The 27,991-nt window shown below is 50.6% G+C and overlaps 12 protein-coding genes across 12 annotated transcripts; 6 read left to right on the forward strand and 6 right to left on the reverse strand.

Moving 5' to 3' along the window:
• Window positions 1-520: 520 nt before the first annotated feature.
• On the forward strand, window positions 521-1,956 carry BDV17DRAFT_256147 (oxygenase MpaB family protein). The gene is made up of 3 exons (XM_073757021.1): window positions 521-639; window positions 713-1,439; window positions 1,506-1,956. Coding segments are annotated over exons 1-3 (1,098 nt in total). The 5' UTR covers window positions 521-637; the 3' UTR covers window positions 1,875-1,956.
• A 30-nt stretch (window positions 1,957-1,986) lies between these two features.
• Window positions 1,987-3,085, reverse strand: BDV17DRAFT_288690 (uncharacterized protein; the record flags this gene model as incomplete). The annotated part of the gene is made up of 3 exons (XM_073761461.1): window positions 1,987-2,291; window positions 2,570-2,792; window positions 2,849-3,085. The coding sequence occupies 3 exons, from the start codon at window positions 3,083-3,085 to the stop codon at window positions 1,987-1,989; spliced, it is 765 nt and encodes a 254-aa protein (XP_073618458.1).
• A 1,398-nt stretch (window positions 3,086-4,483) lies between these two features.
• BDV17DRAFT_256151 (DUF1115 domain protein) lies at window positions 4,484-6,036 on the reverse strand. The gene has a single exon (XM_073757022.1). It carries the CDS (start codon window positions 5,478-5,480, stop codon window positions 4,587-4,589), a length of 894 nt encoding a protein of 297 aa, XP_073618459.1. The 5' UTR covers window positions 5,481-6,036; the 3' UTR covers window positions 4,484-4,586.
• A 5,366-nt stretch (window positions 6,037-11,402) lies between these two features.
• Window positions 11,403-12,007, forward strand: BDV17DRAFT_240866 (uncharacterized protein). The gene has a single exon (XM_073755962.1). The coding sequence runs from the start codon at window positions 11,501-11,503 to the stop codon at window positions 11,903-11,905; it is 405 nt and encodes a 134-aa protein (XP_073618460.1). The 5' UTR covers window positions 11,403-11,500; the 3' UTR covers window positions 11,906-12,007.
• A 598-nt stretch (window positions 12,008-12,605) lies between these two features.
• BDV17DRAFT_240861 (uncharacterized protein) lies at window positions 12,606-13,378 on the forward strand. The gene has a single exon (XM_073755961.1). The coding sequence runs from the start codon at window positions 12,822-12,824 to the stop codon at window positions 13,218-13,220; it is 399 nt and encodes a 132-aa protein (XP_073618461.1). The 5' UTR covers window positions 12,606-12,821; the 3' UTR covers window positions 13,221-13,378.
• Window positions 13,379-14,947: 1,569 nt separating this feature from the next.
• On the reverse strand, window positions 14,948-15,796 carry BDV17DRAFT_256154 (uncharacterized protein). The gene has a single exon (XM_073757023.1). The coding sequence runs from the start codon at window positions 15,415-15,417 to the stop codon at window positions 15,199-15,201; it is 219 nt and encodes a 72-aa protein (XP_073618462.1). The 5' UTR covers window positions 15,418-15,796; the 3' UTR covers window positions 14,948-15,198.
• A 111-nt stretch (window positions 15,797-15,907) lies between these two features.
• Window positions 15,908-16,901, forward strand: BDV17DRAFT_256155 (OPI10 family protein). The gene has a single exon (XM_073757024.1). It carries the CDS (start codon window positions 16,116-16,118, stop codon window positions 16,788-16,790), a length of 675 nt encoding a protein of 224 aa, XP_073618463.1. The 5' UTR covers window positions 15,908-16,115; the 3' UTR covers window positions 16,791-16,901.
• On the reverse strand, window positions 16,902-18,040 carry BDV17DRAFT_256156 (type 1 glutamine amidotransferase). Its single transcript, XM_073757025.1, has 2 exons — window positions 17,573-18,040; window positions 16,902-17,485 (listed from the first exon to the last, which is right to left on the reverse strand). The coding sequence occupies exons 1-2, from the start codon at window positions 17,823-17,825 to the stop codon at window positions 16,971-16,973; spliced, it is 768 nt and encodes a 255-aa protein (XP_073618464.1). The 5' UTR covers window positions 17,826-18,040; the 3' UTR covers window positions 16,902-16,970.
• BDV17DRAFT_256159 (putative MFS multidrug transporter) lies at window positions 18,041-20,322 on the reverse strand. The gene is made up of 2 exons (XM_073757026.1): window positions 18,494-20,322; window positions 18,041-18,443 (listed from the first exon to the last, which is right to left on the reverse strand). Exons 1-2 carry the CDS (start codon window positions 20,232-20,234, stop codon window positions 18,322-18,324), a joined length of 1,863 nt encoding a protein of 620 aa, XP_073618465.1. The 5' UTR covers window positions 20,235-20,322; the 3' UTR covers window positions 18,041-18,321.
• A 234-nt stretch (window positions 20,323-20,556) lies between these two features.
• On the forward strand, window positions 20,557-23,037 carry BDV17DRAFT_256161 (Zn(II)2Cys6 transcription factor domain-containing protein). The gene is made up of 2 exons (XM_073757027.1): window positions 20,557-21,645; window positions 21,693-23,037. Exons 1-2 carry the CDS (start codon window positions 21,061-21,063, stop codon window positions 22,896-22,898), a joined length of 1,791 nt encoding a protein of 596 aa, XP_073618466.1. The 5' UTR covers window positions 20,557-21,060; the 3' UTR covers window positions 22,899-23,037.
• Window positions 23,038-23,952: 915 nt separating this feature from the next.
• Window positions 23,953-25,434, forward strand: BDV17DRAFT_240911 (WD40 repeat domain-containing protein). Its single transcript, XM_073755963.1, has 2 exons — window positions 23,953-24,277; window positions 24,326-25,434. Exons 1-2 carry the CDS (start codon window positions 24,033-24,035, stop codon window positions 25,395-25,397), a joined length of 1,317 nt encoding a protein of 438 aa, XP_073618467.1. The 5' UTR covers window positions 23,953-24,032; the 3' UTR covers window positions 25,398-25,434.
• dbp7 (putative ATP-dependent RNA helicase) lies at window positions 25,435-27,924 on the reverse strand. Its single transcript, XM_073755964.1, has one exon. The coding sequence runs from the start codon at window positions 27,884-27,886 to the stop codon at window positions 25,472-25,474; it is 2,415 nt and encodes an 804-aa protein (XP_073618468.1). The 5' UTR covers window positions 27,887-27,924; the 3' UTR covers window positions 25,435-25,471.
• Window positions 27,925-27,991: the final 67 nt, after the last annotated feature.

The raw sequence follows: 27,991 nt of genomic DNA on the forward strand, positions 1-27,991 counted from the left end.
GAACAGTTACTATGCAGCTATTGGAAATCAGCATTCTATTCAACAGACATGGTCTGATCATCTCTATACCCGGACCCCGGACCGCGGGTTAATGTTCTTTGCTTGAGCGAACCCGCAAAACCTCATTTATAAGACTTCGACGAACCATCATAATGGTCGCGATGGTAGCATGAAAACCCCCAAAAGAGTACAACAATGTCAGTAACAACAAACAAAAAAGGCAACCGCATCGAGTACCACTACTGGGACTACAGCTTCGAGTGGACCGACAAGCACCGCCCCGGAAGCGAGCTCAATCCGTGGATCCGAACATGCGATACTCTTGCTGATGAAGCGAATGAGAGACTAGATGCGTTGCCAGCGCCGGCGAATGATCCTTCAAAACGAGACCGATATGCTCTACTACGGGACAACCACGCGAGCGATCCGAAGCTTGATGAGTTCTGGACTCAGATCAATACGGTACCGGATTGGGTCGACTGGGAGCAAATCGGACGTGGTCAGGATATCTTCTGGCGGTATCTGATTCCTGTTACGAATGCTGTATGATTTGCTCCATTTCCTAGGTGCGACACTGCGTATCTGACTGATTGCTTTTGACCATGGACAGCTCACCTTCGTAAGCCTCCTAGGCGGAATGTACGTACATGGCCATAACCCCTCCACCCTAGACCCCAAAGCCCTAACTCTCACCCACTCACTACATGGACAGGGGCGCCATTCGCGTCGGCGAAATTCTCTCACGAACCGGCGGCTTCAGCGCGAAAGTCGTCCGCCGGCGTCTCCTCGAAACAGTGCAACATACCATCCAGGTGAACAAATCCGCCGAGGCCATGAAACCCGGTGGCGAGGGACACCTCGCCTCCGTCCGTGTCCGGCTCTTACACTCGGCCGTGCGTCGTAAGATCATGAGACTTGTCGAGCAGGATCCCAATTATTATGATGTTGACCGCTACGGTATTCCGATCAATGACCTCGACTCCTTCGCGACCATTAATACGTTTAGCAGCACGGTTATCTGGCTTGGTCTGCCGCGACAGGGGATATACTTGACAGCTCAGGAAGAAGAGGATTATGTTGCCGTGTGGCGCCTCGTAGCGTTCTACATGGGTGCGCCAACTGAACCATTCGAGAGCGCGGCAAAGGCGAAGATCGTCTCAGAATCGCTGCTCGTAAATGAATTCGAGCCAACAGATACAGGTCGGATCCTTGCGCGGAACATCGCGATCGGACTCGAGAATACGGCGCCGATTTATGCGTCGCTGGAGTATATGGATGCGCTCACGAGACTGCTGAATGGCGACCAGCTCTCGGATGAATTGCATATTCCTAAGACGGGAGTTTGGAATCGGGTGCTTATGTGGGGGTATTGCTTTTGGGTGAGGCTTCAGGCGAGGACCTTGACTGTCGTTCCGGTTGTTGATCGGTATCTTATTGAGGTATGTTTCTTTCTATTATCCATCCCCTGCATAAGGTGGACGGCTTGATACAAATAATTCAAACAGAGCCGCAAGGAAATGTTCTGGAAACACCTCATGGACAAAGATGAAGGCCTAGGCAAAGCAACAGTCTTTGACTTCAAGTATATCCCCTCACTAAAGAGGATGACGAGGCTCGGGGACCGGAAGAAATATTTCTTTAAGAAACCTGGTGTGGAGATTCTCTCGTATTTTGGTCTTTTCACTGCGTTTGCGACCACGGCTGGGTTGAGCACGGGGTTTTACTTCTTGGTGACTAAAATGTTTTCGGTAACTCAGGGTGCTTTGCCGAGTCTGGTGCAGGTTATGCGAGATCGATTGGCGAGTGTCCCTTCTGGGTCACTGACGGCGCCACTGGCAGAGACTCTTAGAGGTTGGAAGCGAAGACTGGCATAGAAGCCCAGTGTTATATATGTAGGCTAAGGAAATTTGAGCACTGTGAGAAAACAGCAGGAATATAAGATTAATTTCTCTAGTGTCATCTACCGTCTATGTAATAAAAAAGTCCCTACGACGGTTCACCAAGGTTATACGTCCTGCGAAATTCTGCCTCGAGTCGCTCTGCCACCCCGCCCCCCTCGCGGCGCACTTCTGCAAATGTGACCCCTGGGTAAGAAGGCTCTGGTTTGCTCAGTCCGAAGTTGAGCGATTTCAGCAGCCTCATTACGAAGCTCAACATGGTTGATTTGGATCTCGACTCCGACGACTCAAAGTCTTCAAGATCCTGCGTGTCGGCAATGAAGGAGTCGCGGTAGCCATAAATGGAACAGACGTCTTTGCGGATTATGCTAATCCTGGCTTCGTCCAAGTCAACTGGAAGATGGTGGTGAGCTGACCAAAAATTTCTAGAATAGGGAACAGATCATGCCGCAAACCCACTTAAGACTTCTGCCAGTATAGGAAGACAGCGATAGTACGGGTCCAGGGCTATGTCGCATAGCGGCAACCCCATACGCGGAGTAATGGTCGTGCCAGTCGAAATAGTGGGCAATCCAAAGTCCCAAGACCACGTTCCGCGGGAAAACCCCCGGCGCCGGCTGCTTGGACAAGAACTTCTTCCACAAGCTCCCAAAGAATTTGACGCCTTCAACAGTTGTAATAGTCCGCAATCACCGCAATCTTAGCAAGAAGCTCCACGTTCACAACCCGAGGAATCTTCCAGTGGTCCGAGTGGAGAACGTAGAAGACCACCAAGAGCGCTTTCACATCCCATCCTTCCACGACGAGCTCGATGAAACCATTCCCTCTAAGTTCGTGGCCTTCGTTCCAGTTGCCTTTGAGCATCCTGTCAGAAGCCGGAGAGCCGAGCGTGAGCTGCTTAGTTGAGACCTTGATGCGGACATCTGGTGTTGCCGCCTCGGTGGTGTTACCGTCGGGACGGGACCGTCTTTGTCTTTGGTGTCTCCGGCGGCAGTTTCGAGAACTGTCTGGGTCTCATCATTACTTGTTTCTTCGCTTTTGGGACTTGAAAGTGTGATAGAAGTGGCGGGAGAAGTGTCTTCACTGGAACTTGGTGCCGGTGGTCTCCAAACAGCAAACGGCGCGTTGGGGTTGCGCACGACAAGTATCACCTCTCCACGCGGATCGAGGACGTGATCTGGTCCCATAGTAAGCTGAGCACTAGGATGAATAGGGCGAAGGTTGGGAAGTTGGAGCGGGGGAGGATGTTCGATGAGGTGGAGGAAAGGTGCGTTGACCAGAAGAGAGTGTGTTGCGTTGTTGTGTGGACTGGCGCTGGACGGCAGTTCTCATCACTCAAGTCGTCACACTCAACTCGTGACTGACAACCACCCTTACTCCAATGCCCCTATATTCAATCTGCTTTCCAACAGCACACGTGGCTATCTCTTCAAGGAACAACATACCGCCTGCTTGTTCCCTACTATCACAATGTCACGAAGTTGATGGCATCGACACAATGTTGACAGCGACCAGAGCGTCAAAAGAATAGCCACATTCGATCTGCCAGTGGTTCAAACATATGCACATATGAAGAATTGCAAAGAGCCCAACGGGTTTAGCAGTAAGTAATCCGCGTACTCTAGGTAAATGGAGAGTGCAGCGTACCTCATAACTGCACCGGGACATCGAGAATCGAGGTTTTCAAGCAAGCGGAAGATGTAGCTGGGATCCAGCTCCCCTCCGTCCCTTCTCTAGCAGTACAGTACCGTAGTACCAACTCATATTTTATGTACAATCACCGGGCACTCTACGGGGACACGGAGCAATGAGCCTGAGAACAGCTGCCCTGAATCCTGGACCGTGGCCAAGGTCGACTTTTGCAAATTCCAAGGAGGTGGACCTACGATGAGAATGTATGAGATTACAAGACCATTTTTCAAGTCAAAAGAATATATTCCATAAGTTCCAATCCATAAAAAAAGCTAATATTTAGTCAGTAATGGGCGAGGGAGAGTGAATCTTCGCCAATCGATCAATCGTAGCCATGGACAGATGACCACAACCAAACAACGTCCGCCAAAGTTCGCACGCCGGTCATATATCGGGTCTGCCCTCCCTCAACTGGTCCACGAACTCATCTAAATTAGGTAGGAACTCAGGCCTGATACTCTTCTTCAACTTCACCAAATGCTCCGACTCTTCCCAATTTCCCCCAAAGCCCAAACTAATCAAGTTCACGAGCATCTTCCGCCTCGACTCATCTACATGCCCGTCATGCGCGTAACCTTGAGAACTTTTTCTTGTCGAGAATGCAGGCGATATCGGCTGCAGCGACGGAGCCGCAGATGAGTTTGGCTCTGGTTGTGGGCTCGGCCATAGTCAGTCCTAGCCAAGACAGACAAGTTTGCCTGATTGGGCTCGGTGACATGCGTTTCAAAAGGTATTTATATCTGTTGCATAATTTCTCAAACGCGTTGTATGCCTGGAGTCTTCAATCAATTCATCGAATGGGTTGGATTGACAGTCCAAAAGATGTCTTTGAGTCAACGAAGAATTACATAAATGGGCATTGGTACTACAAAGTCCAGAGAGCCTTACAGTCCTTTTGCTCTTGTTGGCTCGTTAGAACATTGTAGCATGACGGTGACATCGTCGGCTCAACGTCTTTCAAATCACTTCACTAAGATTAAGTCTTAAAAATGGAGCCTAGAATATGACCTTCTCAAACGCCTCGTGCAGGCCCCTCGCAGCCAACCACCCCTCAAGCGCCTGCATATCACCCCGATTAGCCCTCTGCCCACCTCGCTCGCCCAATGAATCCGTAATCTCCTCCATGCCCGCAAACACCCTCTGTACTCCATCCATCTCCCGATAGCGCTCGCTCACCTTCTTCTGATGCCGTGGGATATCGCCCCAAGAGTGAGTCTTGATGAAGCCCATGTATGCATCGATGTTCTTCGACGTGCCTTCAAGACACAACACGCCAGGCTTCCCTGCAAGAACAAAGCCCGTGAGACCATAGTCAGGTCCGTAGTTCACCATGTCGTTTCGCTTTTCGCGGGTGGAGAGAGACGGGAAATAAAACCAGACTCGAACGATTGGACCAGAAGGGATAGAATTCTCATGGCTGGTACCTGAAGGTGATTGCTGTGCTTGAGATTCCAATAATCGTGCCGCTTCTTCTTGGATGTATTCCAGTGCTTCGAGGACATCGCCGCGCGGCATTGCGCCTGATAATGTGGCGACGTCGGCTTTGGACAGCCAGTCTGGTTGACGCAGCGAGTAAATTAATGGTGGAGGCTCATCTGGGTCTGTTCCCTCTAGAGTTTCAAGTTGGGCATGGAGTGGAATTGAAACATTTAATTGTAAAGACTTCTCGTCCTGATTGATGGGAGCATGAACGGCTAACAGAATGCTCGACGGAATCCCCGACGGTGGCCCGGTATCGGTAGATGGATCGTCGCACCAGGCCCGGAGTTTCTCCATGCATTCTGTTGTGGACGCGTCGAGTTCGAGCTCTCCGGGTTCCGGAAACATGGCTGTTAAAAGATCTATTATGGAGAGCTGTGTCTCCAGCATATGTGGCGGAAGAAGGGCCATCCTGGCTCCGATTATTGATATCAATCAGTTGTAAGTATATTAGTTGGAAAGTTGATTCAAACTCAAATCGGAGCCAAGACAATTCATTTTCTGGTGTGGGGAGCCAGTGCGTGCTCCTATTCGCTCTGCTAATGCCACAGTCGCCGCCAAGGTAGGGCTAACTTTCATGTCGGTCAGAGCACATTGTTCAAGGCTCGAGGTATCGGCAGACTTTCTGACAGCAGAAGCAAAGAGGCTCTGCAATCTCGCAGTTAGAGAAGTCAGTCATACAACCCAGAAGTACATGGAGTGGTTAAGGATGCGAGCAGGACCAGTTGGAGGTCTTGTCGTAGATCGGCGGAAATCAGCAGCAACGTGACCCTTGATTTGTCTGACAAAAAGGGCATTTTCCAGGAAGGCTCTCATAAGATAGGTTAGGTATGTCGTATCTGTTCCTTAAGGCGCCGGCCCGGTGGTCGCTTCTTCCCTCGGGATTCGGGATACTGTATCCTTTTCGTCCCGCCCGCGCCAGGGTCGTGCCTTCCCGATCAGGGCATCAAATCGTACCTTCCCTATGCGAGTCGCCTGTTCCTTCAGCAAGGGAGACTGGCAGGTTTCCAGCAGTTGAGGCCGCCCCTTCCTTATGAGTGGCGTTCGCGGCTCGGACTTCGGAGTATTTCTTCGGCTATGCATAATCTCTGCGCGAACTATCCTGAGCGTGGCTTGCCATGAACACCCAACAAGCACCGGGGATAGCTGAACTTTGGGAATGGCTCGCGAGATGTAAGATACATTGCAGCAAATGGAAGCTGGTTCAATCGGGCGCGATCGCAGCCCTAATTGAGGGATCCACTCTGTCCCCGGTAGCCCCTGACTTGACTGCACGCTGGCTGTGGCTGGCTGCAAAGCTGCAGCTCAATCAGCAGCCTGACTTTCGCATACCAATGTAAGGGTTGACGAATCAAGGGGAAATTGATCAGGCGAACCAGCTATTCGTGGCACCTTATCGTGCGCATTGACATTGGGGCGCGTAGAACCGCATCGTCATAAAGTATGCAGCTTCAGCTAGGGTTCACCGCAGGTAGGGTGGTCTTGGTGAGGCGCCTTATAAATATATTGGCTTGCCTATCCGGGTGCTTTTTCCGGAGATAAAAGCCATGGGCCTCAATATGCAGATTGCTCTGGATCAGTTTGGGCTGGGCGGCATGCCATGCTCATATAAGTTGACTGGGCGTATACCCGCTGCCATGAGACTGCCAGTGCCCCATTTTACACAAGCTTGCATGGCAGTGTCTTGTTCCATCGCAGTCACAAATGCCTGTCTCCGCATCTTCATCCGCATTTACTGTGTACGAGCACGTCCTTGATTACCAGCATATTCGGGAGTATCCCTGTGCCGTAAGATTCATCTGAGATGGTGCAGCACTCAAGCTGGTGGTAAAAAGGTATACGCCAAAGTCCAATCGTGATCCTCGGCCAGGCGACCTGACGATAATTGGTGCATATGCTGGCAGATATCCCAAGGTGAATTGCCCATATTCCAACCTCTCTGCAATGTTGCTACCAGGCGGTGGTTGGCTGAACGACATATCCTTGCCTCCTAGGAATTATATGAGCCTATTTGGGACGAGGTCCAGTCCAGGATATTCCAATATGACATCCGAATCCGCTCGATTTGGATCGCCGATACGGTCAGTCAGGGCGCTAGCGGGGTGCTGAATGAGGCGAGAGCTAGGAAATGATCGTGAGTCTAGGCCAGTCATGTCATCACTGATGCAAAGGAACTCATAACATGACCTCTGTAGCCTCGTGGGTTGATCACGCCCGCGATCTGCTGTACCTAATCAACAACTTCAAGGCCGACATGCCGGAACCAATAGTCGGCATTGGGCATAGTTTAGGGGCCGGACAGTTGTGAGTTTCCTCCCCGGACTTAGCCATACAGCAAAGCCGTAAGCTTCGTGTCTAACAGTCGACCGGCTAGAGCCCTCGGCTCTTACAATACCAAGCGGCTGCTCTGCTTATGTGAGCTATAATATGACGGAAGCGAAACCACTATCACGACGCTCCACTCCTGCCACAAGTACGTAGCGTCTTAACTCTATTGCAGTAACATAGATACCTAACCTTGACGCTGTCCTAACAGGTATGCTGTGGGTCTCTTGATGGAGGTTGGCTGTGACGAGATAAAGATACATTTTGTATAGGTATGGCAATACCAATCAATTCGGTATCAGTAGCTCTTAGTCAAAGTAGGGCCAACCAGCGCACGTATGCAATAGTTGTAGAGCAGTACTGACGAGTTGGACTAGCAAAGGCGTACTCTGCAATGACAATTGATAATTGATCGCGAAGGTCTAAGAGTAAACTAAGTACATGACGTTAAATGATCATGCTTATATCCTTCTTTGGCTACCAGTAGTTGCGGTAGCTATGGCTATCGTCCAGTGGCCCAGCTACTGTCCCGGTAGCTTAGCTCCTGTTTCTGTCCCGGGTACAGTCACGTTGATCCAAGCACTCTGTGAGCAACGGAGGTGACTACCAGCGCCTGATTGGCTAGGTGGATTATTGAAGTGTAATATGCTTGCTACTTGCTTGCTACGTCCCCCTGCATGCACGCCCATGTAAACTAATAGACTGTTTAAGGAAGGCCTTTTCACTCATGGCCGTCAAAATGCGACAGTTATATAGATCCATGTCAGTGTGGCTTGAGATATTTGGATGCAAGAAAGGAGGGGGAGGAGGGGGTCATCTGGTGTGAGTTACGGAGACTAACGGCGAATTGGAGTCAGGTGTCCAAGAACTGCGCAACGAATGGAGTTGAGGGTGTTGATCTCCTAACTACGGTCTGTATAGAGGTTTAGATGGGCTCTAGACGCTTTATTTAATTCCGAAAAGGAAAGAGTGCATTTCAGAACCCCTGTAGTCATCACTGAAGCAACTGTTAGTATCTCAGATGAGTCGCCAGGTGTAGTTGAGTGAGGCGCTAGATGACGATAAGTAAGTCGTATTTTCCGATTCTCCACTCCACGGAGGCCTCCTCTGGCTGCCAATACGGTAGCCTATATTACTGCTGGATCAATATTGGATGCTTGAAGGACAAAAGAACTTGAAAGTCTACTTCCGGAACGAGCTCGGAAAGGAATAAATCGCATGCTGAAGTAAGTCTATTTTTTTTTCCTGCAGTGACAAATGTGCACCTCACTAGACCTTGACTCTAGAGTCCCTCAAAGCATGAGAGGCAAATCCTCAGCGCCTATGGAAAGCTCTCTGGTGGACGTAAACTTAGACGGCAGGTATTTTTAGATCCTTAATACATTAGATTTACAACTTATCAGAAATAGAAGCGAGTTTATTTTGGCTCTGGAGACTTGGCTCTGATTGCGGCAAAAAAGGTGACCGATGAAGGTACTATCCAAACTGGCGCAGGATAGTCTGTTCGCGAGAGCATTTCGCATCCCTATGCGCCAGCTCCTAACACCAGTAACGTTTCCAATAATGAAAACAGGAGTTTGGATGTTGACAAAAGTCAAAACTCAGAATTAACGGACAGTCCTCTCTCAAGTCACCGAAACTGGGAGCAGTAATAGCGGTAGGAGCGCGTGATGTGATATTCATGGCACTTGGAGGCCTTCGGAAGAAAGAATCTGACAGTGATTCTGCTTAGCCATGATGTCTTCTCTGATGGCTGTATCATGAAATTCAGGAACTGTATGCTATTACCTGATAAGTGCAGACTGGGGTTCTATTGCTAAAGGGTGCTATAGGGTTACCGCTAGCAAAACACCAATTTGTTCCTCTAGTCAAAGTCTCTTTCAAAACGTTGCCATCAAGTGTCATGGGAGTTAGCTAGATCTGTCCCTGCCAACGTCTACCTTGTCAAGATCCTGGTTAGCTAGCTGGTCCGTGTCGAACTTGTCCATTCGCAGACATGGGACGTCGTCCCAAGTGGAGCATAAGCCTGAAATATCACTAAATCCCGTTTTCCCCATCTGTGATATTCCAGTAGCTCGATTCTCGGAAACCTAATTCATGAATCTGTAAGCGTTCGTCTCCATAGTAATCAGTAGCCCTGTGATTGGCTGTAAATGGGGCGTTATGCTCCACCCGTCCCGGACATAAGGCCTATCTTAGTCTTGGGATATATCGGAAAATATACGGCTAAGCCAAAAAGGCGTCATGACTACCTAGTTGGTCTTAAACATGCATACTTCCAAGCTGACAGGATATAATCGGTGAGGGCCTATGAGACAAACCGAACCTATGCTGGTCTATAAAGATATTTGGGCTCCCCCATGTCAAGGAATACAGCTGCTGGATTCTAATCTAACGCTCAAAAGCCCCGTTGACCATGGCATCCTACCTCATCACAGGAGCCTCTCGTGGCTTGGGCCTGGATCTGGTTCGCTCCCTGGCGACCAAACCCGCCACCGAAGTGTCCATTGTCTACGCAGCCGCTCGTACTCAGACAAATGCATTGAAGCAGTTACTAATAGGTAATTAATAAGTAGATAGCCTAAGCTATAGCTGTGATAAGTAACTATTACGAAGTATGCAAGAAACTGCTGCTCTGGTTACAGAGAAGGAGAATATTGCTTATTGGCTATAGAGAGGCAACCAGGCGTCTATTTTTTAAAGACGTTAGGCCTTATAGTGCCTGCGGTTTCCTTTTGCCTGAGGTTAGCTGAAAGCTATACATGGTTGCTGTAGTTCTAGCAAATTTACTTACTGTATTCCCGCTGATTTATCCTATTCTGCTGGCGACGTCGCTCAACACGATCTATGTTTCTGGTCCAGTCGTCCTTTCCTGCCGATCCCACATTACATTCAGAGGGATCAGTACTATGTGAGTGAACAGCAGAGGTGGTTCTCTTCATTTTCTCAGGTTGTATTTAATGGCGGATAATCCAATGTAAGCAAATGTCCCTAAGAGAAGGAGGAACGTAGATTGGGTGAGAAATGAAAATCAGCAGGAAAATGGAAATTTGGTAAAGATAAACTGAATTTGCAGGGTTCTGACCTGATGACAAATGCATGAGGAATGATGTTGCAGCTCGTCTTATAGAAGGTACAGCCAACGCCTACATATTTCTATATGAATTACATCTATCCCGATGAGGGCAGTTCTGCTCACGCATATTAGCGCAAGGGGATCTTATAAAGGCAATAGCCAACGCAAGTTTCAAGAAGTACCTGCCATTCGAAGGCCTGGATAATCAGATAAACAAATACTGATGAAGAGGTAGCAAGTAGTGGTATGCTATCTACACGGAGATTCAGTTTTGATGGAGAGAAGTCAATGCAGGCATCCTTATTGGTGACGGTTCGCTGCCCTAACGACTGGGTTCCCGCGGTCTTCAACACTTATAGCGGTGCCAACCCACGAAAACAGCATTCGGTGTAAGATAATGGTGGCTCACTGGGATATGGAAGGATTGTCTATTCGTATCGTTCAAGCTAGCCCTATATATACATGCTGAAATCCAGCGTGCGCAACAAAACATGGCTTCATGACCTCTCAAGTGGGGACTTCTTCAAGCGGATATTTGGTTCAGACTTGCTACTGTAATACACCACCTACTCTATTCGGTTGAAAGCTCTATGACAGTACCGTACTTGGTTCCGCTCGAGTGCTAGACTCGTCGTGTAACCTCGCATGACTACGCTCCTCCGTCGGTGCGAATTTGCTTCTTTGCCTGACTTGCTCGCCATACTTGCAAAACAAGAAAGGGATAAAAGCCAGCAACGGTGCCGAGCAATGGCAACTCGCCCACACCAGAATTCCACCCACGCTTCTCTTGAAATACAATGGGATAAATACTGAAAAGCACGTAGAGTAGCGCATAGACAAACGCCAGGTAGATGGCGCATAATAAGGAGATTGGATCAAAGAGGATAATCCACGGCCGTATCAGCGCCACCTTATAGACACCAGCCAGAGTTCGGTCGCTGACTTCGACTGCCGCCTTAACATTCTCATAACCCGGGATCTTCGCTTTGCGAAACTGCCGCGCCTTGTTGGATAGGATTATTTGGTGCGTATGTTTCTGGAATTGTCAGCATCACACAGACGGTCGCCCACCAAGCCAGAAGTATATCCGTCAGTATATGGATTTGACGCCAACCAGCTCTTAGTTTCTGGGTGGGCTGCGGGCATAGAGGGTCTTGTGAGGGGTCTAGCATTGGACCTCAAGCCATTGCGTGTTAACATGGTCTCTCCTGGAGCTGTACACACGGAGCTGTTCTCGCGATTTCCAAGCGAGCAGCTTGAGGGATTTCTGCAGCTGCTCAAGAATCAATCAGCTACAGGGACTGTGGGCCGACCGGAGGATGGTGGCAAAGGCATATCTGTACCTAATGAAGGACCAATTTGTATCAGGCAGTACGGGGGCAATGTTGGCTTAGAAGCGTATGGGGGAAAGATTGTTGAAACAGCTATTCACTAGCTAGATAAGCGCTTAGCTTCTGCTGATCTCTTGTTTGAATTATCCTTCATAGCCAGGGTCCAGATGATGTAGGATGACGTGGTAAGCGTAGGTGAGGTGCTGGTTCGCCTGCCTGGTTCATCATCCTGTTGGTTTATTAACCAGTGGATTTTTCAAGCGGATACGACCGGAGTTGACGGTATATATCCGCGCACGGGATTGGGATGGGGCTCTCACCAGCCCGTCTATTTATATGGCGCGTACTTTCTGAGATTGAACATATTCTGTCCGTCTCAGACATCACTTATCTCAGGCTTTTTATTCTTTTCGTTCTCCTGGACTTCTTGGCACAATCGAGGATAGACAGGGACAAGCAAGGTTCAGGGATATTGTTAATCGGATATAACTCAATGCGGCCCTTCAACTCTCAAATAATGCTACTGTGGCGGGTGTACACTCCATTCCTTCACCTTCTGTTGCATCTCCTGTTCGCCACCGTCCGCTGATTGTTGCTCTACATGGTGGAACATACGACTGTCATTACTTTAATGGCACTCCGGAGTGTTCTGCCTCTATAGCAAGCAACGCTTTTGGATTACCATTTGTATCAGTCGACCGACCTTGCTATGGGGGTACAAGTTCTTTCTTACCCGTACCTAAGGGATCTGATTTCAATCAAGAAACTGGCTTTTGGTTACATCACTATATCCTTCCAGCCTTGTGGTCCAAGTATGGCGGAGGTTGCAACTGTGTTATTCTTATGTCATAGTCTTGGGGCAATGGGAGGTATTATTGCTGCCGCTATGCATGGACAGGATAAGAATCCCTCATATCCACTGGGAGGACTTATAGCATCTGCATTGGGTGATAAGCCACCATTGTCTACAGAGGGTGCTCCTCCGAATTTGCATATAAGGATAGGCCCGATCATCTTCTAATGCCTGTGGATATTAAGGACAAAGTGATGTTCCGGCCCTACACTTGTGACCAAGAAGTCCTGGCTCAAAGCAAGCGCCTCAATGTTGCAATTCCGGAGGCAGAGGTACAGCACTTCCTGGGTCATTGGCTTCCCACCTGGCGGGAGAAATGGGCCCGTTACGTCGCAGTGCCTGTTATGTTTGCTCTTGTGGAGAATGATCCCTTCTTTGAGGCTACGAAGCTGGAAATCGCATCTTGCATGGCAGCATTCACCAATATTGACCGAGTTGATGGCAGCTTGATCAGTGGTGCACCTCACTGTATAGAGCTGAGTTACTGGTCTCAGGGATGGTATGCTCGCTGTTTTGGGTTTGCGATGGAATGCTCTGCTAGGATAGCAGTTACAACCAAGAGGTGATTCTTTTTTCGTCGCTACGACAGTCCTCGACCTTGTGCATCAGACTCTTTTGCAGCTTGCTTGGAATTACATAGTGTTATTTTGTTAAGAATCAAAAGCACAGCTTATACTGTAGTATGACCAATTTTAAGTTCAGTCGCCGATGCTGCCCCCTGTCTGCGGTCGCTCGTCCTATGCCGGTCATACGCATCGCTTTTGGCTAGTTTCTATTCATTCGTCTCTGATTACTCCTAGGTCGGCAATCTGTCTTCAGATGTGCAAAAGAAGAGTATGTTGCTGTTAAGATATAATATTAAAAAATTATAGAATTCATAGCTCGCTTCTTTGTCGCTAGAGCTATATACAGAAAGCAATTCAATCAATCCGCCGCTGTATATTCCTGCCCTTACAGCATTTTCGCACGATTGCAATATCAAAGAAGAGGATTATCAGCGAACAAGGCTGCAGAGAATGTTTCGGGATAACGAGTCCCTGCTACTTTAACTGCCGCACAAGCCATGTAAAATTCTTGTTCTTCCTCTCGCGATAATATAACTATTAGGCTCCTAAGGTTCTCACGAAGTCTATCTAGGTATGTTTCCGGGATACGGAAGATATCATCTCCTTGGGCCATTAACCAAGCAAGAGTTAGCTGAGATAGCGTGACCTTTTTTTACCCTGAGATTTTCTTGATAATATTAACTAAAGCCAGATTTTTCGTGAAATTCTCCCTGCTAAATCGTGGAGTATATCTTCGAAAGTTGTTCTCCTCGAATTGATCCGGAGAGACAATCGCACCGCTCAAAAACCCCACGACCGAGAGGCGATTAGGCTATAACCACGACCCCTAGTTCCCGAGCTGTTCCCAATAGCTTAGATCGCGGGCTTATTGGCCTCTCGGCCCATAAGACAAACGGCATTTGGCTCCGGCTAGAGGTTACTGTTGAAGCGCAGTTGACAGATTGGACTTCCTCGGAATGTAAACCCAAGTACACGTTGCAATCAGAAACCTTGCCAGAAAAGTCCAAACGAGATTTCTCAACATGGACTCCAAACTTTCCTAACCACCATCCTCCGCAAATGCTTCCCTTGCACCTACCTAACCACACCAACCTTCCCAAAGATGAATCCCCGAACCATCTTCCGAAATGTCTTCAGACCTATCCGTCAACCCTCGAAACCAGTCTTGAACGACTTGGGAAAGACAAAATAGCACAGCGATTCTGCCAGATCAAGCACCAATACCTGGGGCTCACCACCAGCGAGTGGGACAGTCTCCGATCCTACTCCATCTACGACGAGTTCCTCTGGTTCTTAGAGCAGCGCATCTACAGCATAGCGCTCACAATACAGCAAGTCAGCATCAACGCGCAGGGGCGCAGGCAGTCCCAAGTGGCCATCGACATTCTAAGCGCCGACATCTCAGAAGCAGAAAGAGAGTCCGTCCGGGAGTGAGAGCGGTGGGGTTCGGCGAACGGGCGCTCGCGAAAACACCTATTCTACGCACGCTGAGGGCGCATCAACGGCCGTTTTCCGGCTGGCATTTGAGTCCGTGGCTGGTGGCAAGGTGTAAAGAGGTTGGTGGGTGCTATGCGAGGGGTTGCAACTGTTGCGCTGAGGGATATGGGTTTATGGGTGGTCACTGTACGCCCGCTTGTCGGTGCTGTCAGGCTTATCCAGGGTGGACTTCGTCTATTGGGATGGATGGTTATAAGGAGGAGATTTATTTTAGTGTTGATCCTGATGATGGGGATGTCTTTAGTCGGAGGATGATGGATGCTTATGTTTGGGGTTTGTTAGGGAATCAGGAATATAGAGCTCAGATGGCCCTGCTAAGATACATGTTTCAACCGCAAGTATTAGGGTAGAAAATACGACCTCTTGCTAAAATCCCGTCCGAGGCCACAAACTACGTTGTAGCATGTCCAGAACCAAAACCAGAACCAGAACCCTTTACCAACTCAATAGCCCTAACCAAAACCTCATGGTCAGTCTAACTTCAACCTCGCAAGTGCCTCATCAAAGTCAAAGAACTCGGCTCTAAGGTCGCCACCCTCCACCCCCAACCCAAACTCAGCCTCGGAGTGATCAACCACAGCAATATACCACCAAATGAGATTAACACCGGCCGTTCCACCCAGCTCCCTAATCGTAAACATGAACGACTGATCCTGGTCGGGTCAAGACCGTGCTTGGTCGGGCATACCCTCGGCATCATCTGGCCCCGGAGCCCGGGTTGGCATCGTTACTGGATGGATGTGGCATCTGTAACCAGTCTCTTCCCGGACTTCTCTCAGGGCAGCCTGGCCCCGAGACTCACCGATGTTTCACCGGCCTTTTGGAAGGAGCCATTCATTGTATTTGATATAGTTGATCAAGCAGACTTGGCGTGGTCGATGCACTAAATCGAATAGAACCGCGCCGGCGTACTGTCTGGTTGGGTAGGCTGATGTTACCATGGCGACTCGTTCCTGCCACTTTGTACATACAGTGGACGTCGGTCGTTCTTTCCGTTTAGAGTTGAGGCTCTGCTGACAGGGAAGGGACCATGGAACCTAAAGAGGAAGGCGCGACCCATGGCCCCTGCAGCACGTGACAGTATTTTTTCTGCCACGTGGGCCCGCCCGACATCTGACACCCCTGCCCGCACTAACCCTTATCGATAAGGGCAATGCATGATTTCATCAATGGCACTGACGGCTCAGCTTCTGCGACCTTCCATCCAGCAGCCTGGAATCTCAACGAACCGCCTTGAAAATGCATACCCAGCGTCCTTTCTATTCATGATATACAATCAATTACATACCCATAATATACTTATTCTCTACTACCTACCAACATAATTACCTCGCCACCACCACCCGCCAATCACACCACTAATATCATCACCAAACGACGACGACGACCACCACCACCATGTTCTCCGTCATAATTCCCGGCCGCCCCTGCCTAACAGACATAGTGGCTGTCGATACACAAGCAAACGGCCAGACGACGAAATTCGCATTCAACTTCCCCCTCTCCCCCTCATTCAGCGAACTCGTCGTCTTCTTCCTTCCCGGGACAGTCCTACCCCAAGATACCGCGGCCGCGATATACATCCAATACCCGGGCTCCGATTTCCGATTCATCGGCGCGCTCGCGAACGAGAAACCTTCTTCCGTGTTGAAAGTCACCCCGCCGAGGCGCTCAGAAGCGCAGGATGAGGATCAGATGCTTGATGCGGGGTCGGGCGGGAATGGTGCTATGGTGACGCTGGGGATATCGATCGAGGCGGTGCAAATTGTTGGTCCACAGCTTGCCGAGCTGGAGCAGCAACAGGGACAAGGGAATGGGCCAGGCGGCGCAGCGTCAAATCAGCTCGTTCGGCAGACGGCGCAGCAGAGGGGGATCACGACGAAGGTTCTTGCGCAACGGATTATAGGGAACGCGTTTAACTTCCTGGCGAGCTTTGCGGGGAGTGATCCGTCCGGGAAGGGACAGGAGGTTGTGCCACTTAAGGCGTTTCAGGATTGGTGGACGAAGTTTGAGCGGAGGGTTACGGTTGATCCGACATTTTTGGAGAGGGAGGATCCGAGGGCGAGTGGTTGAGCGAGCGGACTGGTTGATATACAAGGTGATGAGAAACTTATGCGTATAATGTATTTAGATACCACAGTTCTTTGAGTTGAGTGGGTGGAGTTTAGCGTCCTTTATGTGTATTCGACGCGAATTCTATGAATCAGCTCATCTATCTTCTATCAGCACGCAAAGACTCAGATCTAGTCAAGTCTACTCCAACAAAAACCTCAAGAAAGCAACCCCAATCGCCAACCCATCATGCGGCTTCGATGCCCTCTCCAACGCATCCTCCGCTTGTTCTTTATCAAAAACACCCGCCTCAGCACGCAAGTTCACAACCTCCTCCACAATATCCCCCTTAAATTCTGGATGCCCCTGCACAGTAACGAACTTCCCAGCCTTGTACATCCCCTGAACCGCACATCTACCCGAACTACCCAACGCCGTCACACCCTCCGGATATGCAAAGACCATATCACGGTGCATCTGCTGAATCTTGAGCGTTTCAACGCCAAACAGCTCCTTCCCTTTATCCGTCAAGTCGACATCGCAAACTGCGATTTCCCACCCCGCGCTGTTTCGCCCGACTTCGACGCCTAGTGCGCGCCCGATGATCTGGTGCCCGAAGCATATTCCTAGGAGTTTTACCCGCGGGTGCGCAAGGGCTTTTTGTGTGTATTCGACGAGTTTTTGGATCCAGGGGTGGTCTTCGAAGGAGTTGTGTTCTGCCAACCGCAACCGCAATTAATGAATTAGCCATCATCCCTATCCACATGTAGAGCAGGTAAGAGCAAGTAGGCAGGTAGACGTACTCGACCCCGTCAGAAGCACCGCATCGATACTCTCTAATTCCGGATACTCCTGCTTGCTAACGACATCGTAAGCGGATATATCCAGGACATTGTTGACATCTGCGTCGGCGTCTTTATTCGACTTGGATAGTTCGGTCACGCTCTCGCGGAGTAAAGTCCGGAAGACACCGCCGTACCCGCCGTATTTGGCGTTTGCGCGCTCGGGTGGCGTGTCGCATTCTAGAATTGCGATGCGGAGGGGGGCGCGGGGCATGTTGTTGATCTGGGTTCGGTAAATTCCAGAGGCGTTTGTAGGTGAGATTAAGAAGGTGAAATTGTGGCGCGTAGGATGACAGAGGCAAGTGTAGGTGAAAAGGCGAGGATTCTGAGAGCACTATGAAGATGGAAGGATGGAAGGAGGTAGGTATGAATCACGGAGGGGCGCCCTATAAGGCGGGGTTGGTGGTCGCCGGAGCCCATGTTTATTAAGCCCGAACCTACCCCGAGCCACCTGCAGGTCCCGCCGAGTCGGCTTCCGTCAAACTCCCTGCGATGGCCAGCGATCGCACAAACATGAGGAATAAGTTTGAACCGTTAGGCAGAGCCGCAGTATAAGATGAAGTTAATGCATGTTGTTGTCCAACTATCTGAATGAATAGTAATCTCATAGTCTTTCGCAAGTCTTAGAAGGAAACACTATATATATACACAATCTGGATGTAATGTTGATAAGCGGCAAAGCAGATAGAGAACTTACAGAACCGCAACTTTTATTCCGCTTTGCGCCCCAGTCGAGGGAGTCGGACGCCGACGTGCATCGCAAGCATGAGAGCTGCAAATACAGCTGCTGAGGCAAACGTCAAACGAAGAGCAGATGCATAGGAATCGATGACTATACGGGGTTAGTCTTGCGCAAAGGGACATTGGAATCGAAAAGCATACCTTGACTCTGATGCAGCGGATCAAGCTTCGCAATAGCCTGGACAGACTTGCGAACGAGCTGAATCACAGCTTCTTTGTTAGCACCAGTTACTCTCTCTTCCAGCTGGTAAACGAGCGTATTCTGGAAAATCCAACTACTCGTCGCGACGCCCATTACAGAGCCCAGATTCCTGAAAAGACCTAGCGTCGTCGTCGCCACGGCTTGCTCATCTGTTTCGCTCGTCGCGAGGACGGATACCATCAACGAGGGGAAGGAAAACCCCTGACCAAGACTGGCAAGGGAAACGCAGATCATAGCGACAAAGTCAGGCGTGCTGGCGGTCATGGTCATAGCGGCAAGGCCTCCCAAGAGCAGGAAGACGTCACCAATCATGACAGTTGGCTTCAGGCGTTTGGACCAGGTGATCAAGAAGCCAGTGGCGACGCTCGAAGATGTCACGGCCAGGGAGGATGCGATAAGCCTGAGGCCCGATTCTGTTGGGCTGGCCAGTTTGACGGCTTGGAAGTATAATGGGACATTGAAGATCATAGTGTTGACAGCGACTGCTCCGAAGAAGTTTCCGAAGATGAGAACAGCGCGGGGGTTCTTTGTGAGGAAAGTAATCGGCATCACTGCTCGTTCAACCCGTTTTTCGTACGGCAGGAAAATCGCTGCTAGAACAACGGATAAAACTAGCGAAGTAATCACGAGAGGGTGAGTCCAGCTGTAGACATTACCGCCAAGATTAAGACCCATGATCAATGCCGTCACCGTAAAAACCAACAAGGCCGAGCCAACAAGGTCGATACTCAGGAGCAACTGCTTGAATGACATTCTCTCCGTTCCCTGGTTCTTCAGTCCAAGACCGGATGGGGTGGTCCAGCACGCAACTAGAAAGTAAAGGAAGATGAACGGTAGCTGCACGAGGAACGCACCTCTCCAGCCCACTTGATCACACAGGTATCCACCGAATGCAAGACCAAGGCAGCCACCGAGCCCGAGGCAAAGGTTGATGTAAGATTGGTAGATGCCGCGATACTCTAGGCGGACTAGATCACTTGACAAAATCATGCCCATTGAGAAAACACCTCCAGCCCCCAATCCGCAGAAAGCTCGAGCGGCAATAAAACTTCCGATGCTCTGGGCTCCAGCACACCATGCTGTAGTCAGGAAAAAGACGACGATCGCGAACAGATACACGGGCTTTCGACCGAAAGCATCCGAAACGCGCCCGAAAAGTGGGAGAAAGGCAGTTGAAGTCAACAAAAAGGCTGTTGATAGCCATGACGCCGAGTTCGAAGCATGAAAGTGAGAGGTGATGACCGGGTGACTGGATGCCATCAACGTCGAGTCGAAAAATCCAATAATATATCCCAGCTGTATACCACCAAAGATCATCCAGAATCGAGTTGGAGAGACGTTGATGAACCGCGCAGCATATCCAGTGGCCTCGTGTTGTTCGCCCCCAGATTCGGCATCTTGGACGCTCTTGTTATGTTGGTGGGCCGTAGCGGAGAGCACTCTTTCTAGACCGTCTACCTCCGGTGTGGCAGGAATAGAACTGACTTGAGTCAGACCGAGTAGAGTAGCATCCTCTTCGCCATCGGAGTACTGCATAGACGACGTACTGTAGGCTTCGGCGGTGGTAGTGTAGTCACCAGCTTTGCCCGAGTATTGCAGGCCACGGGAGTCATCCTTGAGCAAGGGAGTGGACTCGGAAGCCTTGTCGTGGGGTGGTTCTCCACCCTGGGGGACCGCCATGCTCAACTACTCTGGATAGGTACGGTTCGACGGGAACCTCTTGTCAAGGGGCTCGTCTTTGGCGTTGACGAGGAGAAGCGGAAGGAAGAGAGTCACAGACGGGGAAGTGGAAGGAAGCGGGGAGAGGCTGATCTGATAAAGAAGCTTGGGCCTGCACCTGGAGCGCGCTCTAAAAGAATTTTTTATTGATGGAGACATCGCTACAGACTGCGCTAATGCACGCCAGAGTCCACTATCAGTATGACTCCAACTCGGACATCCTTTCTACACCTCGGGCCGCATCAACAAAGATAGGGAGATCATGGTTCATATTTATGGACTCGTTTTTCGTCTGCAAAACCGACTTATTGAAGCACGTTGGCAAGCCGCCCGCATGGCGCATGCTATTGCTGCGGAGTCTGGAACTAAACATGCATTGCGGGTCCGATCTCGGCGCCTCGGCCGTTGCCTGTTCTGGACTAGCTCCTCGTGACGGGGTCTCCTTTGGCGCGTGAATTTTTGACAGTTTTGGAGGTTGAATCTCACTGTTGCCCATGTTCCTGGTCACAAGGCTGCCCTCCAAACCAATGGACCACTGGGCTCGGACTCAACACATTCCTTGCATCCATGCCATTCGTGCTTGTGCGACTTGAGATGGATGAGAACCGTTTTCTTGGGAATCGCAGACCAGCCCCAATGCAGCCGCTCGCTTTCATTGACTCCCGTGCCCACCAACTTTGTCGAGATACCCCATGACGGATCCTGCTCGGTCTAGATCAAGGCATCCTTTTTCTATTATGGTAGGAGCACTTCTTTCCTCCGTGAGGAAGTCGAATCGGCGCTCGGTATGAGTTCTGCTCCAGGCAGCGGTGCGCTCACAGCGTCGGACCCGGATGATGCGATTCTCAGCATCGCTCCTCTCACCGTGACTCAGATGTCTGCAAGCGACCCGGACCGCGAAAGTGATGTCTCGGTCAAGAAACGAAAGCGCGTTCGTACAGGGTGCTTCACATGTCGTGATCGCCATCTGAAATGCGACGCTGCTCACGGTCAATGCCAGAACTGCCTCAAGTCTGGTCGATTATGCAGGCGAGGTGTTCGCCTGAATTTTGTGGACACCCAGGTCGTTGCGCCGCCGACGTACATCCGGCCGCCTGCAGAAAACGGTGTAACCTTTCGAGATGATTCGAGGGTCATAGCTTCGGAGTATGTCGGTGGTGATGAGGTATATCCTCCCCTTGACAAGGTTCCCCAGCTGGAAGTTCCCCGCGAAACATCTACTCCGGTGCACTCATCTGAATTGAATCCGTTCTTCAAAGAGTATTCTTTAGATCGGCGATTCGCTATCGAAGATCCGATGGAAGTGTCTTTGATGCAGGTTTTTGCCAATCAAATTGGTCCGTGGCTGGATGTCGTCGACGAAATGAAGCACGTGAGTGACTGATGCTCCATCCGCAGACCATGCTCTAACTTCCCAAGTTTTCCCGCCTTTTGCCATTCTATGCTCTTGAGAACCCTCTGCTACGGGCCGTCATTGCTGCCTGTGCGGGGTGTTTTGTTTTTCTGCAGCTTTCGAATGAAGCAAGTGAGAGACTGCGCCACTACACTGCTGCCGCTGAAATGCTCTCTGATTTGCTGAAAAGTCCAAAGAATGACTCATCTCTATGTGCAGTCGCCGCATTACTTGTCGAGGTCACTGAGACGCTCCTTCTAGGACCGATTGAGAGCGGACTGCGCATTCGCGCCACCAACTCAGCGAGAGCTTTGATCAGGGCATGTCATTGGAATACCTGCACGCAAGGACTTGGTGGGGCCTGTTCCTGGGTCAACATCATCATGGAGTTACTCGATTGCATCACCTTCCGGCAGACACTGACCTGGGACCCGGGCACCTGGGGCGTTGACATGAGTTTCGCGTCCCAGCCATCTCGTTTCGGAAACGAGCATCTCTGGACTCAGCGTATCATGTACATCTGCGCCAAAGTGTCGGACTTTCGATCGCTGAACGCGCATGACATTGGTAACTCTACCCGCAACGCCGAGACGCGACGGGCTCAAGAGCACAGTATGTACACCGAATGGTGCGATAAGTGGTTCGCTTCAATTCCGAGGTCGATGTTGCCGGTTGGACAGGTGGAGCCTTGGCGGAGGAACCCTCAGTCTGTGTTTCCGGAAATTTGTTTCCTCGAGCGCTCCGCTGTCGTCACTCAAGTCCTATTTCACATCACTCGAATAATGCTTATCGAGACGGATCCTCTCCGTCAAGGCCACCTTCATGAGATGCAGGAAGAACAACAGCGCCATGCGTACAGGATATGCGGTATCGTGTCGAGTGACAAAAAGAATGGAATTCCACTTTTCTCAACTCCGCTTCTCGCAATTGCAGCTGGTTATCTATTTGAAAGGCACGCGCAAGAGGAAGCCCTCGCGATATTAGACGAGATTCAGCGCACAACAGGGGTCAACACCGACTATCTTCGAAGCAAGCTTCCGGAGACATGGGGCTGGCTCTCGAATGGGCATGAACCGTTTGCCGACTCTATTGATAATACTGCGATGTCTATGGACTTCCACGCACCTGCACCGGGCCACGAATACCATGATGCTAGCATTACAGACCCCTTTTCCCACTCTCTCATGGAAGCGCATCCTTACTTAGACCATCATATCAATTATGATCAATAATAACGAAGCTTTGTTGCCCAGAGTACCAGATCCCAAATCAAAATACTTTATTCTTTTCTCTCCATAGACCCTGTGCCATCACACTCATAACCAGACGACGGATCCAAAGGTGGTAGCGGCCATGTTCCATTCCCCAGACAATCAAAACACGGATACTTCCGAACCTTCCTTCCTCGACAAACCAGGCAAACGAATCCAAGGAGTCCCCTTCCAGCGCACCACTTGCAATTAATCATGCCCGTATCCGGCGTCAAGACACGTCCTACCCCACGACAACCCCTGCAGAAAATTTTTATTCTGCCATGGCCACGGCATACATCGCAGGGCTCGGTCTTGAGGCCTGTGCCGGAACAGGGTTCGCAGGTTTCCGGTTCATTCATTCTCGTGATGAGCTGAAATGGAATGCTTGGAGAGTTGGAGAGCAAGAAGGAAGGACAGAAGGACCGCCAGTTGATTTAAACCGGGCTATAGGAGAGCAAGGTCTTGTGTTAGTAAGGCTCTCCCTCCATCCGTTCATGGTCGAATGCGTAACATCTACTTACCCGGTAAATTGCTTATGATAACCGCTTATTTCCGGAGATGCTGTTGTAGCTGCTTTCAAAGAGAATGTGTTATCTCGGATGTCTAAGATGTGGATTGCCGTTAGTTGAAGACAGATGATATGCACACCACTTGCGTACTGGGATGACTCTCGCTTTCATAGCTTCGAGTTCATTTAATTGATTAGATAGTTGTTGAGGGATGATTGAGGAATGGGAGGCAGTGGTTGTGAGTGAAGGAAGAGAGAGCATAGTGATTTTCACTATTCACGGTAACGACGGGCATCGGCCCAAAAATTTTGAAGCGCCAGATATCTGTCCAGAATCAGATATTGACATATTCTACTCTTCTTCAGGTCGAAAATCTCAATTCCTGCTAATTAAAGCATGAGACCTCAGGCTGTGTGTAGATATACTTCACGGGCCCGGTCAACAATGCCAAGACTCCACCTCTCCCACTCAATCATCCTTCAGTCTTCCATTCCTTCCATCCCGCTCCACCTCCAGCATCTCATCTACGCTTTACAACTTCCCCCTCGTTTCATCAACCGGTAACCTAATACTTCTATTCCCCCTTTCCCATACTGAAATCTCTATGAGCACCGCAACCCAACCCCCCGCAACACCAACCTACATTCTCCGCGGCCACAGCGCAGCAATCCACGCACTGCAAATATTCGCCAACAACCTGCGCCTTATCTCCGGCGACGCCAACGGCTGGATTATAGTCTGGGATCTTATCTTCAAGCGTCCCGTCGCGGTCTGGAAGGCCCATGAAGGCGCTGTTCTCGAGGTTAAGGGGTTCTCGTTGGGGGATGGAAAGGTGACGGAGGTTTATACGTAAGTTGTCATCGAGTTTTTGAGGATATTTTCGCTAATGAGATCCAGGCACGGGAGAGATCATAAGTTACGGGTATGGAAGTTCAGAGTTCAAGATGAAGAGATTTTACAAAAGACGTTGCCCGTTGATGCTGGTGGCCAGCCTGCCAGCGAGAGCCAGAGCCAGAGCCAGATTCAGCCGTGGCTCGTCCATTCCCTATATGTGAACGCCTTGAATTTCTGCGCTTTCTCGCTGCTTTCTCTCGCGTCATCTGAGGTTTTGAAAGAAGGCGATAAGGAGTACGATGGCGGTATCATCCCATCCTCCGCTTTGATCGCCGTTCCAAATGCCCTGGATTCCGGCGCAATTGACCTGTTCCATCTACCCAGTGAGCGGAGAATCTGCACTATCCCGACCGACCCAGCTGTTAAGACAGGGATGGTCATGGCTGTCCGGTTGACGCGCACTCTTGGATCGAATCATCTCCATGCCGCTGCTGCATTCGAAGACGGCCATGTCATGGTTTCCACCTGTCGAAGCGTCTTTCAAAATCCCAAGTCCCTCGCCGACACAAGTAGGAGCTGGAAATGGGAAAGGCTTTATCTCTCCAGACCGCATTCACAGCCTGTTCTCTCGATTGACCTTCTTCCATCAGGAGAGTCTTTCCTCTCATCGTCTGCTGACGCGATACTGGCTAAGCATTCGATTCGCGCATCTGCTGCAGAGCGAGATACGCCGCTGAAGAGCGTTAACACGAAGCATGCGGGTCAACAGGGGATACGGGTGCGGTCGGATGGCAAGATCTTTGCGACGGCGGGATGGGATTCGCGCGTCCGGGTTTACTCGTGCAAGACCATGAAGGAACTTGCTGTCTTGAAATGGCATAAGGAGGGGTGTTACGCTGTTGCATTTGCGGATGTTTCGTCTACGGCTACGCCTCCGTCTGAGGAATCTTCGGGGCCCAATTTCGACCACCAACTCGAGAATGAAGCAGCCAAAGTCGAGAGCGGGACCATACGCAGGGGCACAGAATACTCGCTCGTCCAAGTCCAGCGCCAACGAAGTCTAAAAGTCCAAAACACGCACTGGCTAGTTGCCGGCTCGAAAGATGGAAAGATCTCATTGTGGGATATCTATTGAGTCAAGATCAAGTCATGAGCGCTATGCTATCAACATTCACATACAAGAGAGTAATTCAATGCAAGTACGAGGGACTAGGCAAGATTGAACTCGCTGGCCCCGGCCATCTGCTCCTTCATCTTTGCCCTCATCTTCGCCGCGGCGAGCGTCGTATCAGTTACTCCAGCCGAGGGTATATCATCATCGTCATCTCGGCCACCACCAGCAGCCTTCCTCTTCTTTCCACCCGCGCCCGCTGACCGAGTCGCCTTGAAATCCTTCTTCGTCTCCTCCTTGCCCTGCCTCAGCCCGGGAACATTGATCTTGCCTGGCCGATCGCGCAGCGCAAAGCTCTTCGCCAAATGTCCCAAATGCAACTCCTTGATATTGAAGATATGCCGCTCATTCGCAACGTGCGTCGCATAAGCTCTGATATGACTCTGGTACGCGCGCCTCGCCATCTCCAATGCTTCGGGGTTCTCCAGCGCCCACCGCTCTAACTCCAATTGCCACTCTGTCGCCTTTTCGTCCCAGTCACGGCTGTTGGACTCAACGTTCCCGCCGAATCCGCGCTTGAGAATGTCGTCTGTTGTGTTTCGGGAGAGTGCCTTGCCGCCATCACGGTACCCCTTCTTCAGGATGTCGACGTAGTTCTCTTCGCATCCCGGGAGGAGGAAGATAAGTGCGCGTCCGTCGCGTCCTAAACGGGCTGTTCGACCAATGCGGTGCAGATGTTCGTCTGCGCTAAAGGCTGGGTCGTATTCAATAACCAGGTCGACGTTCGGCAAGTCGAGACCGCGTGACGCGACATCCGTGCAGATTAGGACTGAAGGATCCTTGTTCTTGGCGAAGGAGGAGAGTGTGCTTGTGCGGACGTGTTGCGGGAGAGAACCGTGCAGCTTGTACATCGTTACGGCGTTGGAGGGGTTCGAGAAGGCCGTTGCGGGGGCGACTGTACCGGCTGCTGAAGCAGGAGTAGGTTTTTCTGGCTGTTTTTCTTTGGCATCTTCGTCGTCGCTTTCAGAATCAGACTCAGACTTCGAGCCCTCTTGTCCTTCTTCAGCGTTCAGAAGTTTCCGCGTAAACACCTCGAAATGGAAATTGACCGAGTCGGCACACGAAACAAAGATAATAGCCTTCATAACAGACCCCTTCCGCATAAATGTCCGCTTCATAAACGCCGTAAGCGTAACGAGCCTCAATTTCGCCGCAACAATAGCATAACTTTGCTTGAGCTGCGCAGGCACTCTAAACGCCGCATCTTCATCGTCCCCACCCTTCTTCCCATTCCCATCCGCTTCCTCATCCGCAGGATCCGCCTTGATATGCACCGCATCCTTAAGACTAATCTCTCCCAGCTTCTGGACATTCATCTTCAGCGTCGCCGAGCAGAGAATCGTCGCCCGTTTACTCGGGACACCGGGGATCCGACTCGGCCGTTGCCGAGCGTCAAGTTTCGAAATGATCCCCTGCAACTCTTTTTCAAACCCCAGCTCCATCAGGCGATCTCCTTCATCGAGAACCAGCCACCGCACGTTACTCACGTCTAGCGCTTGTGTGTTCTCAAGGTGGTCTGCTAATCTTCCTGGCGTTGCAACGAGGATATTCAACCCTTTTCGTAAGCGCGCTTTCTCGCTCTTCTTCTTCTCGCCTCCAATGACTGTACCGGCTACGATCCAATGCGCGCATCGCAGAAGACCTTCCAGAACGACAGAAATCTGCTTGCAAAGTTCGCGCGTCGGTGCCAGTATAATCGCGAATAGACCGCTATCACGGTGAACATTCGTCTCGCCCCTCTCATCACCCTCCTTCTTCGCCTTCGACAAATCCATTATCCGCTGAACAAGCGGTAACAAATAAGCAAGTGTTTTCCCAGACCCGGTCTCAGCCTGAATAAACGCGTCCGCCTCTTCCTTGAGGAGCTGCGATATCGACGCTTTCTGGATGGCCGTGGGGTTCTTGAGTTCGAGTTTTGTGAGTAGATGCGCGGCGAGCGTTGGTGACAGTCCGAGATTCGTGAATGTATCCAGTCCGTCGATTAGCGGGGCGTTTGTCGGTTTCGCCTCTTCTATTGGTTCGTCGTCCTTGGTCTTCTCTTCGACGGAGGTTCTGGGTCGTGGGTTCTTGGAGAAGAGGGATGAGACGATTGAGCCGCCTTGGCCTTTTCTTGGGCCCTTTCCTTGCCCTTGTCCTTGCCCCAACCCCGGTCCGTGTGTATTTGTATGTCCATCAACAGCGGCACCACCCTCATCAACCCGCTGCCTCTTCGACGGTCTGGGCCCCGAAACAGTGATGCGATTCGGATTCCTCGGTCCCTGTCCATTTCCACTCTCTCCATCCTGATCAGAGGTTCGTTTTGGTTTCCCATTTGGATTCGCCGCCCGATACGCAGCGATCTTCTTAACGCTCAACCGCTCGCGCCATGTCCCGCCTTTGATCTTCGTCTCGGGTTTCCAGGCGTCTGTGTCGGCCGGAAGGGCAAAGTTCAGGAGCATGCCATCGTCTGCCATTTTGGGTTGTATAGCGTCTGGCAGGACGGCAAACAAGACGTAAGGCGATTTGTTTATTGGAAGTTTGGTTTGCTGCTTAGGCTGGCTGGCCTCGGAGGTGGATGA

This window comes from Aspergillus undulatus, assembly GCF_047715775.1.
Source record: "Aspergillus undulatus strain CBS 261.88 unplaced genomic scaffold BDV17scaffold_9, whole genome shotgun sequence".
NCBI classification, from domain to species: domain Eukaryota; kingdom Fungi; phylum Ascomycota; class Eurotiomycetes; order Eurotiales; family Aspergillaceae; genus Aspergillus; species Aspergillus undulatus.